We start from the raw sequence: 16081 nt of genomic DNA on the forward strand, positions 1-16081 counted from the left end.
GGTATACATATACCATCTATAATAATAATAATAATAATAATAATAATAATAATAATAATAATAACAATAATAATAATAATAATAATAATTATTATTATTATTATTATTATTATTATTATTATTATTATTATTATTCACAACGTAAAGCTAATTACTCACTATTACGGAAAAACAACTTACTGTTATGCTAGGTTGTGTTTGTGAATTACAAAATATTGATGTTTTATGATAAGTGATACAAAACACATTGTATTTTGCATGATTAACACAGTTCCAAAAACCATGTATTTTAACCAGATTTCTAAGATTAATAAGAGTTTATTTAGATTTATAATGAATAATACTAGCAGAAATTGAAGTGAGATTTATCTGAGCAGTATTAATTGAAACTCCAGTTCAAAACTATGGTTTAACAATTCATTATCAATTAATTCATTAACAATTCCTGTACTAAATAAACTCACAAATCTTTTATCTAAATGTGTACACTAAACAGCTTTATAAAGAACTTCCAGGAATTCATTTATACCAGTGCTCTCCTATAGAATTAAATATTAAAATGACAAATTCCGTTGAATTTGGGTTCAAAAGTGCACCTTCCTGTCACTTAACAAAGCTGATTTCTCCAGCTCAGTGACTTGCTATCCAAAGACAGTTTCAGGTCATCACAGAAGAGTCTTGCACTGGGTACACAAACTCTGAGACACTCTTCCCACATGCTTTAAACAACTAGATATTCCTGTGGGACTGGCAAATGCAGAGGAACCTTATGAAAGAAAGATATCTCTGCTTCACTGATTAAAGCAGCCAAAAGCAACCCCAAGGCAAGAGGCTCAAGTCCCACCCATATTTGCAGAAAGACATAAATGATGAAAGGAAAGAGCTGCAATGTTATACTAGTGAGGTCTGAAGTTATGTCTTATTTTAACACTTGTTGGACAGAAAAACCAAAGCGTTATGGTCTTACAAGACCACTGCAACATACTGTCATGCAGTTAAGCACAACTACAGTATCCTTTACAGTTGTGGTAGCATCTCCAAATAACCTGGAAATATTTTAGCAACCTTTGGAAAATCAAGCTTTACATTGCAAAGAGAATCAAGCCAAACCAAGTTTAAACTCACGCAAGGAGTGCCACTCATCCTGTCGAATGGTCTTGGTGATGTTGTAGGAAAGGTTTTTCGGTATCATGGCTGAAGAGTAGTGGTATTTGATGAAGGAGCATCGCTCAATAGTACCTGTGTACAGAAAAGGCAAAGTTAAGAGTAATCACTGCTTACGAAGCATAAGTCTGTTTTATAAAAAATCTAAGTTTAAAAATATACAAAATGTAAAGAAACTCACATACATAGCATGTCCACTATAAAAATTGGAACATCCAATCTCTAATGTAAATTGGCCAATCACTAGATGTGCACTTCACCTAACTACTCCATCTCATACCTCAGTTCCCTGATGAAAAGCTTTGATAAATGCGACACAAGATTTAATAAGATTGAATCATTTTATTTGCACAATTCCATATGTGCCTAGTCAATGTTGGAATAATAAAACACATTACTTAATTTATATTAAACCATTACCTTACCAAACTCGAAAGCTGACAACAGAAAAGACAATTAATAACTGCTTAGTGTAAACCTATTTACTGGGGGTTACCTTTTTGCTTTGAATCCCACTTCACATTATTGTGAGCACATTAACGTCTGCTGGGATTAATTAAAATGTGATGTTCCTGCATTAATATAATTATTTATATAATTTTTATTTTCATTTAATTTCTAATTTACAGTATGTCAAACCAATCTGCAATCATCGGTTGTTAGTGAACTTGGCTTACTGTGCCAACATAGTATCGTCACTTTCAGGAAATACTAACCCATAAAATCACTCTTCCAAAATGTCCTCCCATCAGAGCTCTTCTCCTATTGACATGCTGCAAGCCGCCACAGTGCCATACAGGAGAGTGATCACCAATGACAATACTAGGACATCTCGCAGTGAAGTCAGTGCATGGACCGAGAAGGTCCCAGGAGTCACTGTGGCACAGCAAGCCAAGTAATCCCCATCCGACTCTTGCCCATCCAGTCATGATGGTGCTTAATCACTAGTACACAGCTACGTGAGGAATCCTAGTCTCAGTCAACTAATGACATGGCCCAAGGTTGAAGTACGGGTGTCTGCACCATAGAGTTCAAGCACTCCAAGAACCAAATCAGACACTTTAGAGCCCATGGCCATATGCTTGTACCTTTAGTGCAAAATTCTTTCTTTTCTGGTGTTAATCTCTTTCTATTAAAGTACTAACTACTTTTAAACATTAAAACATATAGCCTTTAATATTAAAACAAGCCCATATTTCTACTGCTATTTCTGAATGTCAGTTCTTATTATACAGTATCAATCTAGAAAGTGGAAACTACTATTGCTACATTAGTGAAGTCCTGGGAATCACACATTTCACAGAAAAAGAAAGCTGAAACAACATGACATAACGAAATAACAAAAAACTCTCCTGTTTTGCAGATACTGTACATTTAGTCTTGTAATGTAGAAAGGCTGCTTTGTTTAGAACATAAGAGCAATTCATGCGTTATGCTGGATGCAAAACCCTATGATTTTAGATTCAATCCAATACGCTTTTTATTCCTAAGATTAATAATACAGTACATCTAAAATGTCAGCTTTAGACATACCACAAGATGTATGTACTATAGATTCTACTGTCTTTTTTAAAATAAAATATATAATTTCTAATACTATTACAATGACAAATTATAAAGCTTTTCCTCTATTTGTATTTGAATTAGTTGGTATGAAGACTAGTGCATTTGACAGTCACTTTCATAAAGTTGTTAAATTATGTCAAATCAAAGATATACCTGTGCTGTATATTTCCTACCATCTCTTTGTATCAATACACTTCTTTGTTAAAGGATATATATATATATCTTGTTTTTTGTCCTTCAGACTACTGCAGACAGAACTTCAATAACAGCTACTAGCTACTGTACATGGGGAAAAAAAGTATTAACATCATGTACTGTACATCCAATAGTAAATGTCAACATTGTAAAAAAATAATTGTTACTCTGGGGCTTAAAGAAACATTCACATCATGGAGCTTACTTAACAGTGCACAGGAGCTAATATTCTATATTTTATTTCTTGTTCACTGGCATGTTCCTTTTCTTCCACAAATCATAGATATGAAAATAAATTTTAATTTAATTTAAATCGAAGCTGCCACACTTTATTAAATCAAAGTTCAATTTAGACGTTCCTGTATCATAAATCATAAAACAATGAAGTGAGTTCAAAGCAGTATGAAATGGTTTTAGAGAAAAGCTTTTTTTAAACATTAGATAAAGAGGTTACTGTTATGTAGTGAAAAAAGTGGTATGCAGTTTTTGAGAAAATAACTCCTGAAGAGCTGAAAAAACAGTAAAGCCAACAATAAACCAGAGGATCCTATGATCATCATTGGTTTTACGAATGGGCTATTTAATCTGGTTGATTCAAATTGAAACTACTAAATAAACCTTTATTATTTTTTTCCTGGTTTATAAAATAGAACAATTTTGCAAATGCATTAAAGCAGATTTATTTCTGTTTGATAGCTCACCACATTTCTCTTCATCCCATCAAAGTAAAAAAACAACATATAAGCAATAAAAGAAATTCAAAACATGCATAATCGGATTACACTGAAAAATACGATACAATCCACAAATTAAACGGACAAGAAACACTAAAAATCATCCATTCCAATATTTAAAAGGGAAAGACGTCTTTTAAAACAATCATAGTACACATTATGTCAGTTTAGGACGGGTTTAGATTATTAGGAACAATTTTTTTTTTAATGTGGAAAAAAGGAGTCCAATACGTTTCCCTGAGAAGAGTTTGTTTTTTTATGCTTTTTGATAAGATTATATGGTTGCTCTTAGTCTTCCATTGCTTGCTGCTCAGAAGGAGTTTTTCTAGTTCTGTTCTAAATGAGCTGCCTCTTGGCAATCAGATTCCAGGAATGACTATTCTGTGCAGTTTATGCCTGACATGAACACTGCACAAATATATGCAGCCTTCTTGTTCACAATGAGTCATTCCAGAGACATTAACTCCATGAATTGCAATTTGACTTCCTCCCTGCAGTCTGAGGCTGTCTGCAGAATTTTTATTTATTTATTTTCTTTATCTGCAGAGCCTCCATGCCTGTCTGCTTATCTTTCTTCCTCCCCCAGTAGATCTTTGTTTGGCCAAATTGTCAGGTTTCTGCATTCTGTTTATTAACATTTTCTTTCTGCGGGAGCCTTTAAGGAATCAGTCTCTCAGATTCTCTCGCGATGGTTGACACAGCTGAAGTAAAATTTGAAATCTTGCTTTTCATTCTGTTCATTCTCATCATGCATAGTACTGTCACATGACTAGCGCAGGCAAATCCTATTTATTCACAGCTGAGGTTAAGAAAGAGCTGAGGTAAGAAAACCAACTTTCCTCTTCAATGTTTCCTCCTCAAGCCAACTTCTCAAAACAGATTTCAATGTTTTAAGCTTGATCACCAAATCCATCTTGTCTCATAACAGAATAGCTTCTTTTCAGAAACATGCAGTTGCACTTTTTCTTAAGATGAGCTAAATAGATAGATACTTTGTCCACTACTGTGAAAATGTGTTTTTGGCTTCTCCCATAAAATTGCAATACACAGAAGCAAACATAAAAGTTACATAAAATCATGTGGAGGACATGATATCACAACAACAGTATGCGACATACTGTACATAAATGGATAAATAGGTAGTGTGTGGACTACATTCATTAAGCAGTTTTATTGCAGAGGGTATGTAAGAGTTCTTATAACTGTTTGTATTTGAACTTGGTCCCCTATACGGTCTTCTTGATGGGAGTATTATGAATCAAGAATGGAGTGGTTGTGTGGAATAAGCTGTGATGTTCCTGGCCATTCTGAGAACTGTATTATGATATAAACCACAGAGCTGGGGCTGCTGTTCCTCAATTACTTTTTTCTGCCTATTTTTAAACTCAATTTTCCTCAGACCGTTTAATTCCTTTATTTGTTCTTAATATTAAATAATCGCCACATCCATTTTATACCATGTCCCTTTATTCCGGTGCATTCCTGTAGCAACTATTTCCCCCGATCTATTTTTCCCAACCCTTCACTGCAGAACTGTGCTACTCTCTAATGACATTCACTTACAGAATAAATCTACAGATGATTTCCATATGCGTCATATCATTTGTGCATAAATACTGATAGTTTGGGGTTATTTTAATGCTTTATTAAGTTCATGACTTTTCATATAGCTGCACTCCTTAATTACACTATACTGAACGAATCACAGGCAATACAATACTGAGGGGAAAAGGAATAATATTAAATGGGTTGAAAACCTTTTCTTCATGTGAATTTATGCATAAGACGAGTGGAACGTTGGGCGGCAGTGTTTTTTTGTTTTCCCTGTGCTCATGTACATTTTCTCTGGGTGCCTCTGTTGGATGTACAGTATCCTGTCTTTTGCCCAGTGTTGCAGGGGTAGGCTCCAGCTCCCATGACGCTGTATTAGATAATGCAGTTAGAAAATAGGACTGGACAAACAGGGAGTTCCTACAACAAAGAGATGTGCTTCTTGGAAATTGCTCTAAAAAAGCAGGTCTGCAACACTGTTGAGGAATTAATGTATTACTTTTTTATGGTTTTTAAATAAATCTTGATAGGAGAAGCCATGTATGGCATGCTTCATTGAAGTTCACTTTTAGACACAGACCGATGTTGTGATAAAGAAAGAGACACCAGAGGGGTGAATGTTTGAACAGAAAACGATGAACAGCACTTCGTCACTTCAGGGAATGAAAGAGGAATTAGGGAGCTCGCTAACACCAGAGTAGATCTACCAGCATATAAAACAAGAAAAGCCAGACAACACTTGTCATCAACATTAGGTTGAAGACTGGTTAAGTCACAAGTGCAACGACTTGGAATGACACAAGAGTGGGGAAAGACTGAAAAGAAACGTACAAGCTAGAGATTATGGATATTGTGTAAGATAGTCAGAGAAACTCAGTCACATCTTTTAATTTCTGACCTCAAGCCAAATGGTATCCACCACGATATACTGTACTCTAAGCACAGTGGATAAGTAGTTTAAGATTTACATCACTTGCAGGTGAAGCAAGATAGAGGTTAACAGCCCCCGGAAGTTCAGATGTGCTGGGTTCATTTATTATATAGCAAATATTTGCTTGAGATCAGCACAGCAGAAGAGAAGACAACTTTACATGATAGCAGAATTAATCATTCCAATGCCTTTTTTTAATGGATTGTCAGTATGCATTAAGAGCTAAATAATGATATTGTACTGACATGTTGTACCCCTGTGGCAGTTTTTAATAAAGACGAGATTTAAGTCAGCATTCACTGGGTTGCTTGAAAATCACTACTGGAAACTGAATTCACTTGAACAAACAATTTAGCTAATATCAGTCCTGCAGAAGGTTTCTTCTCTTCTGGTAAGGTTAGGTTCTCTTGATTAGATGGCACAGAGTGACTAACAACAATAAAAAAAATGAGAATGTTTCTCATTATAGTAAATGTTCAAATCAATAAAATAGTCAATACCTTCGAATATGCTAATAAAACAGAATCTTAAGATTTAACAATTAAAACTGATTTGATGAAGATATTTTTATGAAGTTAAAAGTGCAGACAAGTGGTTAGGTGACCCAAACATATAACTGGAAGGTTCTGCACCCAGATCCTGTGCTGCATCCTGTTGTTGTGACTAAAAACAAAGTACCTGACTCAGATTGGAACATATGTAACTTGCTGTAGGTAAACATATCACCCAAATAAGTGTTTGCCTCTGCTAACAATTATCAAATATTAATCATCAGTGCTTAATGAGCTCCCTGTTGTTGAAGACAAACATTCTGTGCTTCACCACTGCAGTTATGTTGTCATCAAAAGCAAGCAAGAAAGAAAATGGTTTGCTGTTTTAAAAATCTAATGGCAGAAAATGGACACAAGGCAGTACAGTATATACCAAGGGTAAGATACCAGTCCATCACAGGGCACACACATGGGAGACACCAGCTACCTTAGACAGCGTGTCACAGCATGAGGTGTGATAGGAAACTGCAACTGCTGGCAAAACCCAATGTGACCACAGGGAGAACATGTACACTACATGGAGATGTTGCCCCAGTCTAGAATTGAAGCCCAGCGGACTGCTACACCACCATGCTGCCCAGTCTGAATGATAAAAAAGGTAATAGGTAATAAACTGCAGTCATTTTGGAAAAAATCAATTTATAAAATCACTGTAGAATTGATATAAGACATTCCAAGCCGTGCAATTCCTACAAATATATTCAAGCCCCGGGTACTTTTTATGACATTACATTAAAATATTTATGAGGTAATCTGGGAGTATAAACCTAAGATCTGTATCTTCTAATTTTCTATGACCTGAAGGTATGACCAGATGCAAAAAATATTAGAACACTGGCTTCTGACACTGCACTCTATGGTACTTGAAATAAAAGCCATGAAGTGCACAAGGTACAGTAATGACAATGATATATCACGCTATCTAACAGCGGTGTCTGAGCAGGTGGGTTTTGAGGGGGCACCAGAAGGCGAGCAGTGATGGAGCCATCCTGATATTTCTAGGTTTATGGTTTCACCACAGGGGTGCAAAGGAAGAGAAAGAAGAAAAGAAACAACTAAGCATCTAGCAGAAGATGAGAGGAATACAGGGAGAAAGGCCAGATGGGAATGAAGAGGCGATAGAATGATGAAGACGGGTAGGTAGGAACAATTAGACGAGCACAATGAGACAACAGGTGACAAGTGAGCTGAAGCAGAGGGGTGTTGCATCAGAGGAGGTCGGTGAGACTGGCTGAAAAACTGTTTCAGGCAGGTGTCTGTTGCTGGAAGCCAGGCAGGAGAGAGTTTTTATGCCCAGAACATAGAGAGAGAACAAGGACTCTGATCAGTAGCTAAAAGGAGTATATTGTTTAAAAGTGCATTTCCTTCAGATGTTATTAAACAAGACAACAGGAGGGAGTTAGGAAAGAAATACAGTCTCAGTAGAAAGGGAAGAGATTAAGGATTCTTGGCAATGAAAGGGAGAGTGAAATGATAAGAACTGTATTACAAATTATGTAAGTGAACTTAAACACGTTTAATGTTCACAGACATTTTTGTTGGCTGTTTGGTTCATTCAGTCATTTACAGTAACATTATAATTAACATTATTATTAGTAGTTTATTCATCTATTTTCTAAACCACTTCATCCACAATGGATCACGGAAAAAGCCGGCGCTCAACCCGGCCAGCAATAGGCGCAAAGCGGGATACACCCGTCCATTGCAGGGTACACAGAGATACACAAAACTCACAACAGGGCCAATTGTTACAGAAGCCAATTAACCAGCCGGCTTGTCTTTGGACTGTAGTAGCCAACCAAGATACCCAGAGGAAACCCATGTGAGCACAAGGAGAACACAAAAACTCCATGTACAGTAGACAGCACCCCAGGAATTGACCAAGGGCCACAGTACTGCGAGGCAGTGATGCTAACCAGTGTGGCAGCTTGCAGCCTATACTAGTTTAAGAAAACAACAACAAAAAAATGTATTCTACCAAATAGCTTTTACCTCTGCATTTGTGGTACGAAATCATAAACTCTTTTAGAATGCATACAATAGTCATTCACAAACTATACCCCAAGCTTTAACTTTCCACCTAAAAGCCAACATAGGGAAAATATAAACAGTGTGATCTGACCTTACTCTTTCAGCGCTACTGAAAGACATAATATCATCATCTTAAAATAAATTCTCAGCTGTAGCAGCATTAAAATTGTTCAAACTTGACAGGTGTCAAAAGTGACCTATTCATTTCACAACAGTGCACGGAGGAACATGCAAATTCATTGTGCAAACCTGCGGCAATCAGGCGACACGAACCTCTAAGTGCACCGAGATAATTATTAGCTCAAACATGATCTGCCATGCATGCACTGTATTCAGACATTCTAATCTGATTGGAATCTGAATACACAGATGAATACTGAAAGCCAAGATGACTTGCCTCGCTATATTTCTTAACCTGCCAGGTCTGAGCAATGGAGTATTGTCCAGCTTCTTCAGATGGCATTGAGCCTCTCTAAAGAACTTTGACATGTACAAGAAATATGATGGTGTAAACTTCTAAAGTTTACCTTTATAAAATTTGACTTTTTAGACCATTATAACCCAGTGGAGTCAATAGATTTTGTTTGTACACATTTCTATGATCAACTTTATTTTGCGAAACAGAGCAATCAAAAAAACAAATACACAAATAGTGACAACACCCTCCACTGGGAAAATAACTTTTCCCTCCATCCCTATCCCCCCCCCCTTGACCCTTCTCCTGCCTTTCCCTGAACCTCCCCCACCCAGAATAATCCCTTCTCCCTCCTCTTCCCCCGGGACTCATCCCCACCCCACATGGCCAGGCCCAGGGATTCTGCAAGCCCACCTCTGCAGCCGGAGGATGGTTGGTTTGTTCCTGCGTTTTGTATACAGTAGCTGTCTATACAGAGTCGTAGGACTCCTTCCATGGAAAACCTGAGCAGTCAATCAGCAACAGAAAGACTAAAGGGTACCCACCAGCTAAGAGGCCAGCACTGTGAAAAACTGGAGAACGCAAAACCGTTCCATTCTAATTTGAGTGTGTCTTTCGACTAGGCGCCATACTGTAATTAAATACGAAACAATGAGGTCAAATGGTAATTTGCATCGCCTTGGGGATATGCCAGAGAAAAGCAGTTCTTGTAACCTGGAGGGAAAAATTGCGCTCTCTCCTAGCTGTCGCCGTGAAGCAGAAGCGTCGTTATCTAACCATACTGTGATTGGGCCCAGTGCAACTGACTGGAAATACAGTTTGAAGTTTGGAAATGATAGTCCTCCTGTGGATTTCTCCTGGTGTGCGGTCAAAGAGGTAACACATGGCCCTCTTCCCCTCTGCACAAACCTAGAGACCAGTGGCGGTCATTTAATCAAGGGGCCAATTGATTAAATGGGAAGGGGGAGGGGAGGCATTGAGCTATAAAAATAATATGTGGGAGTACTGTACATCCATTTTAATTATAAAGATATGAGCTTGAAAATAATTCCTGAGGTGAAACCATCCATTCAAATCTGCCATGACATTTCTAAGAATAGTATTACTTTAGGAAGACTGCAGTATTTAAGACAGGATAGACTACCATCCCTAGATATTTCAAATGTTTAACTCTTGGAATTTTTATAGGTAGTGCTGTGTCTACCATTGTAGTATTTGAGGGAAGTAGTCCAGTTGATTTTATAACCTGATGATCTTAAATTGTTAGAAATGTCAAGTAGAGAAGAAAGCAATTGAATAGAATTCTTAAAGAATAAGAGAATATGACTTTGGTACAGAGATACATACAGTAATACTCCATGGATGTGAAGTGGACAAGTCTGTAGAACTGCCTGTGCCAGGAGTATTGAGGAGCTGGCAAACGGCAACGATGAGAGAGATTTTGTATGTTTTCTAATGCAGCGTTTCCTGTGCTTCAGGGATGAAGATGGCATACCTCATTTTAACTTTGCCTTGGTATTAAATAAAATGATTAAATGCAATGCAGATATTGAGATTAGGTTGAAGCAGCATGAGTAGAGGCATTTATCTGTCTTTGGAAAACATCTCTTAAGCTCTTTCTCACCACATAATGCTCATGTTAGATATTCTTATCAGGCAGTGTAGTTTATTTTCACTCTTGATAAGGCATCCCATTGAAATACAGTACGAAAAAAAGTCTTGAACATTTCAAATAAATTTTATAAGCAGTTGAGTAAATATATATGAAACTCAGGCTATGAATGACTGATGTGGTTAATTTGGGATGTTAGCTCTTCCTTTTCAGTAGTTTTCATCAGTTGAGTAAGGATTTTTAGTTATGTATCATCATAAAATAGTATTTTACAGAGAATTAAAACAACGGCAAGATAAGCTGTCAACATTTTTTAATGTGCCGTGAAATGCAATCTTTTTCTTGGCAAGACTTTTCTTTCTGTGAAAGCTTTTCATTGTGAAAATGCTGGTTTTGTGTTGTTTAAATAAAGGACTTAAGCTTTACACCAGATTTACTATTTACAAATGTAAATAATAGTGGACTCTTTTTTAAAGAATACGCAAGCAGATTAATAATAAATTGAAATATTAATTACTATAATTCCCCATGCAAAATTAGATCATAATTTGCAATGCTGCTTTCCACATAACCCTTTTTTGTAGAATTATTTTCTGGAAGTTTTTTTTATTAACAGTAATGTTAAGAGAGTTACAGTTAGGGCTCTCTTCACTATAGCCTTTATCACTGTCGGTTACCCTGTCCATCACATCACAGTGCTAAAAAGCTTAACTGTATCTACTGTAGCTCTTCGGTTAAGCTACAGCTGAACATTATTGCTGAACCCTCAATAATGTATCTGCATACATTTCTGTTTCTCAAAGCTTTGTTTGAGCCACAGGACACATAAATACTACCTTACAGTTGTTTACATATAAATGATCAAATAACTGGGCAGTTGTGCCCTGCAATGGACTGGCATCCCATCCAGTGTGTACCCTACCTTGCACCTTTTCCTTGCCAGGATAGGCTCTGGCTCAGCCACGACTCATATTCGGATGAAGCACTTAGAAAAGGGATGGATGTTACGGATTTTTACAAAACTGCTTTCTACAGTTACATTGTGTGTATTGGATTATAGGTTGCTACGTAGCAATTTAAGATTAAATGAATGCATGTTGTAAATATTAATTATCTATGTTCTATGAGCCTTTAGAGAATATATTACAGGGTGGATTTGTTCTGTTTGTATCATATATCTATATATCTATAATGTATCTTTTGTGTCATTTGCTTCAGGAAGAAGGAAGACAAGTCATTACTTCTACATTCAAAATCAGAAATAGTCTTTATTTGATTGCTCTCATTTGTATAGAAAGCCAGATTTAAACCAGTTAAATATACATCAGCAGCAAGCACCAGAATACATTGCCCCGAGGACTTTTATGAAATCATTATCTTAGTATTCCTATACATTGTTTTACACGCATGTGAAAACATGGAATTTGTGCCATGGCATTTGGGAAGCACCAACTTAGTTGTGGTCAACAAATACTAAAATGGGCACCTGGAAACAGAGAAGAGTGGGTCAGGAGAATGTTATTCTTGTTTCTCACTGCCAGGATTCATCCCAAGAGTAAAGTAAATCAGGCTGAAAAGCAGAGGCCCAGATGCTTTAGTATGAAAGAGACAGGGTGCTAAGGTCCTACCGTTGTTGAGAAGTACTCACGTTTGCCCTGGAGATCTGTTTAATGGTATTCTCCCAAATGAGCTAAAGGAAAAAAGTCAAGTACAATGAATGGACTATTGGCAAACCAGTCCAGCAGACCATGCAGTAGTGTGGAGCAGTGGGCAAGGCTCTGGTCTCCCAGCCAAAGGGTCGAGTCAGGTTCCAGGTCATATAATGATGTTGTAACCTTGAGTAAGGAGCTTCATTGAAATATCTCCAATAAATGTTTCACTGAACAAATGATTACAGGTGTAAGTGCTAATGTGTTTTAATTAACCTGTCAGGTAAAATAAAGGTTTCAACAAAAAATACGCATTTATAGGAAAATTTCAAACGTAGCACCTATCCATGTAAACTGGACCAATCAACTGTAGACCAATAACTCACTTCTGTTACATACAACATTATGGACATTTTATGGAAATTATAATTACCACTAAACTAGAGAACTATCTGTTTGAAAATGGGTTTCAAGGAAAAGTATCATGGATTTAGAAAAGTAATATTTTAAAGTTCTTCCAACTAACAGCAGCAGAAACAGAGACAGAGTGTGTAATACAGTGTGTTTACATTTTTAAAAGACTTCTGGTACAGCTCTTTGTAAACCATTGCTTTTAAATTGTGGGTAATAGGCATTAAACATAATGAATGTAATTGGATCAAGAAATGGTAAATGGAAAGAGAACAGTACAGATAAGTTGTTAAAGCTCAAATTAGAGTGAAACAAGTAATTGAGAAACAGAAATTCATATTTAGAACTACTGATCAAATAATTAGGAAACTCAAATGGCCTTAACAAAAGTCAAGACTCAGCATACTCCCTGCAGGTACCATTTAAAGTAGACAAGTGAAGAAAATTTAACTATAAATATACAGTAAAATAGCAGACACTGCCTGAGAAAAACTATCTATAAAAAGGACTGTGGTGTCTGTATTGAAACATCATTCTAGACAATGAGAGGAATCAATAAAAATGACAAACAAAATGTTAGGATATAGTTAAATGTGTAGAAGTTCAATCAAGAAATGCTATTTTAAAAGTATTCACAGAACAAGCAAAACCTTAGAATATTGTGTACAATTCTGTGCCCCATGTATATTTGTGACAATTCTCCAAAAATAAGTCAAGTAACTACATCAGAATTTGTTGCATCATTACTAGTGTTTTCTGTTTTTCACCCTGTAACTCAGTCAACCAGCTTCAACACCAATGTAACTGCACATAAAACTATGTAGTGAGTAATCATTAAGCAGTCATGCAATTGTATCATTTTACTGATTTCAGTTAGTCTTTCCAATACCACCAAGTGTGTTTTTACCAGATAAACAGTGCTGCGAAAAGTTCAGTTCATCCATGACTTCCAGGTAAATACAAGGTATCTTGAGGGTAACAGGATAGTAAATGTATGGTTGTTTGTGTGTTTGTTACTGTGTCTTTCAAAATAGTATGTTAGAAACATAGTTGTGCTAATGTATTAATGATGCACATGACTTTCAGCGGGTATAAATATAAACACACTGAAGAAGATGATATGCATTATCATCATCATAGTAATAGTTGTTGCTTTTCAGTCTTAAAGTTACTAAATAACATTGAGTGTGTAACGCAGAGTGACTACATTGCTCTTGCCCAACTCACTGTTTTCACATTTTTCTAATTGACTTTTTTATTGTATATGAATGGTTTACTGGTTCTTACTTTATGTGAGCGACCCATATGATGATTATGATTGATCCCTGTACATTATAGCACAGACTGATGAAACATCTAAAAATTGTCCAAAAATGTATGCTTATATTAGCATTTATAGACTTTGTATTAACAAATATATTGCATTTAAATTTTACACTCCCAAAGATGATTCCATGTGTGGTTCATCTTGAATGTCACAACATTCCTTTTTTTACTTCAGTAGGCAAAGTATTAAACCTAGACGCAGACACTGATAGAAGGGTTTCTCTTATCCAAAATACATGTAACCTTGGGACTAAAAACCTTTTTCAATAAAAAATATTTTTCTTTCTGCATTGTACAGGGTTGTGGTATCAGCGATTCCATGAAAAGTTTTAACACTATGATGTGTTGTTTTCTGTGTGCTGAAACTTCTGTATTAGCAATTGGTGTGTATTTGTTCTGGGATTTAATGGTGACAGTTTTCAAACTACTATATCAGATCCTCCAGTCTCTTACCAACTTGTTTGAGTTGAAGTTTGAGATAAAAGCTAGAACAGCATTTTAATCAGTACAGCTGCTCTTAAGACCAACTGGGAAAGTTTAAGGCACGTGATTTTTTTAAAAAAATGATAATCAATTATGCATCTATGAATCTATTCCAAGGGCAGAACAGCATTCTTAGAAGCTTTAGCAAAAAGGGTTTAGAACATATTAATCTGAGGTTATACATTTTTTTATATAAAATACAAATTAGCAGGATAATGGCAATGGCAAAATAAATCCAGAAATGTGCAGGCCAGGCTCTAAGTAGTTTTCTGATACAAATGCCCAGAAAATTTGTTTCCAAATTACAGACAAGAAGATAATTACATATGTAGTACAGAACAATTAACTGTGAATTATATTCAGCTTTTGTGTAAATGGACATAATATTTCTTCATAATTGGGAAGGGGGGTATTTTTCAGTGAGACAACTTAATGGTTTGATTAAGTGATTATTACTTAGATTAGCATGCCCTACCTGTGGGTGACTATTTAGAATTGTGAAGGCGTCAGACTTCTGCACTGCCCTATTTCCAATACTGTACAATTCAAAAAGGTCTGAAGAAACGGAAAAGGTATTTATGGTCTATTCATTCATTTACTGTAGCTTCACCACTCTCTAAGTCATGTGATGCATAATCAAAGCCAGTTTGTGTGCAGTTTACTAATTACGATGTATGCCATATCTTCAGTGGGTCCACATCAGATTGCACTCCCAATAACAGGTCTACTTCAAACATAGTTATATTTATACTATATATTAGGAAGTTGTTAACAACCTCTGTGAAACAGGAGATAGGAGTTTCTCACTCCAAAGTAAAAAATACCAGTTTGCTTGACAGACAGCTTGACGAGCTAAGGTTGTGAGCATTGCACAGACACTGGGGACTAAATCACTGGACAGTGGTTCTTTAAAGAGCCAAATAATATTAAGAGTAATTTACATTTGGTAAATTTAATATCTATATTTTTTCGGCCTGTTTCTGCTTTCTTGTAACAAAGCAGCCCATGAGAGAAGGAATAAAGCTGCATAAGAACATTACTATAAGCTATTTTCTAGGCTGTGTTTTAAAAACCCAATGCCCTTTTTGATGTAAATATGTAACTAATCCTCTTATTAAAAAAATATTTTTTGCTATTTTTGCATTTGCTTCTAAATTTAGGAAGAGATGTTATTTGATTTGTACATATATAGTATATAGAGATGGGATTCAAATTAAAAAAATATATACAGTAAATCCAAATATATAGAATGGATCTATGAAGTCTTTGCATTGAAATATAACTATTTTAATTTTAAAAAATCACATTTGGAGATGTATGGTTTCAGGATGCCTTTGTTAATTACTCCTTATTGAAGGTGTTAGGGATCATGAATATTTTTCTACAATAATAGCAAATAAAGCCTAATAAATTGTTAAGATGCTGATTCAGCACAGATTAATCCCTAAACACAAGGAAAACA

At 35.9% G+C, this 16081-nt stretch overlaps 1 protein-coding gene across 1 annotated transcript in view; it reads right to left on the minus strand.

Moving 5' to 3' along the window:
* The window catches only part of tmem178bb (transmembrane protein 178Bb), a 121847-nt gene that overhangs the window by 65909 nt on the left and 39857 nt on the right, over window positions 1–16081 (minus strand). Inside the window, exon 3 of the mRNA XM_088644685.1 lies at window positions 1126–1239. Coding sequence (XP_088500811.1) covers window positions 1126–1239 — 114 coding nt within the window. The remainder of the gene's footprint in view (window positions 1–1125; window positions 1240–16081) is intronic.

Source organism: Lepisosteus platostomus, chromosome 9 (assembly GCF_059453375.1).
Source record: "Lepisosteus platostomus isolate fLepPlt1 chromosome 9, fLepPlt1.hap1, whole genome shotgun sequence".
Classification (NCBI taxonomy): Eukaryota; Metazoa; Chordata; class Actinopteri; order Semionotiformes; family Lepisosteidae; genus Lepisosteus; species Lepisosteus platostomus.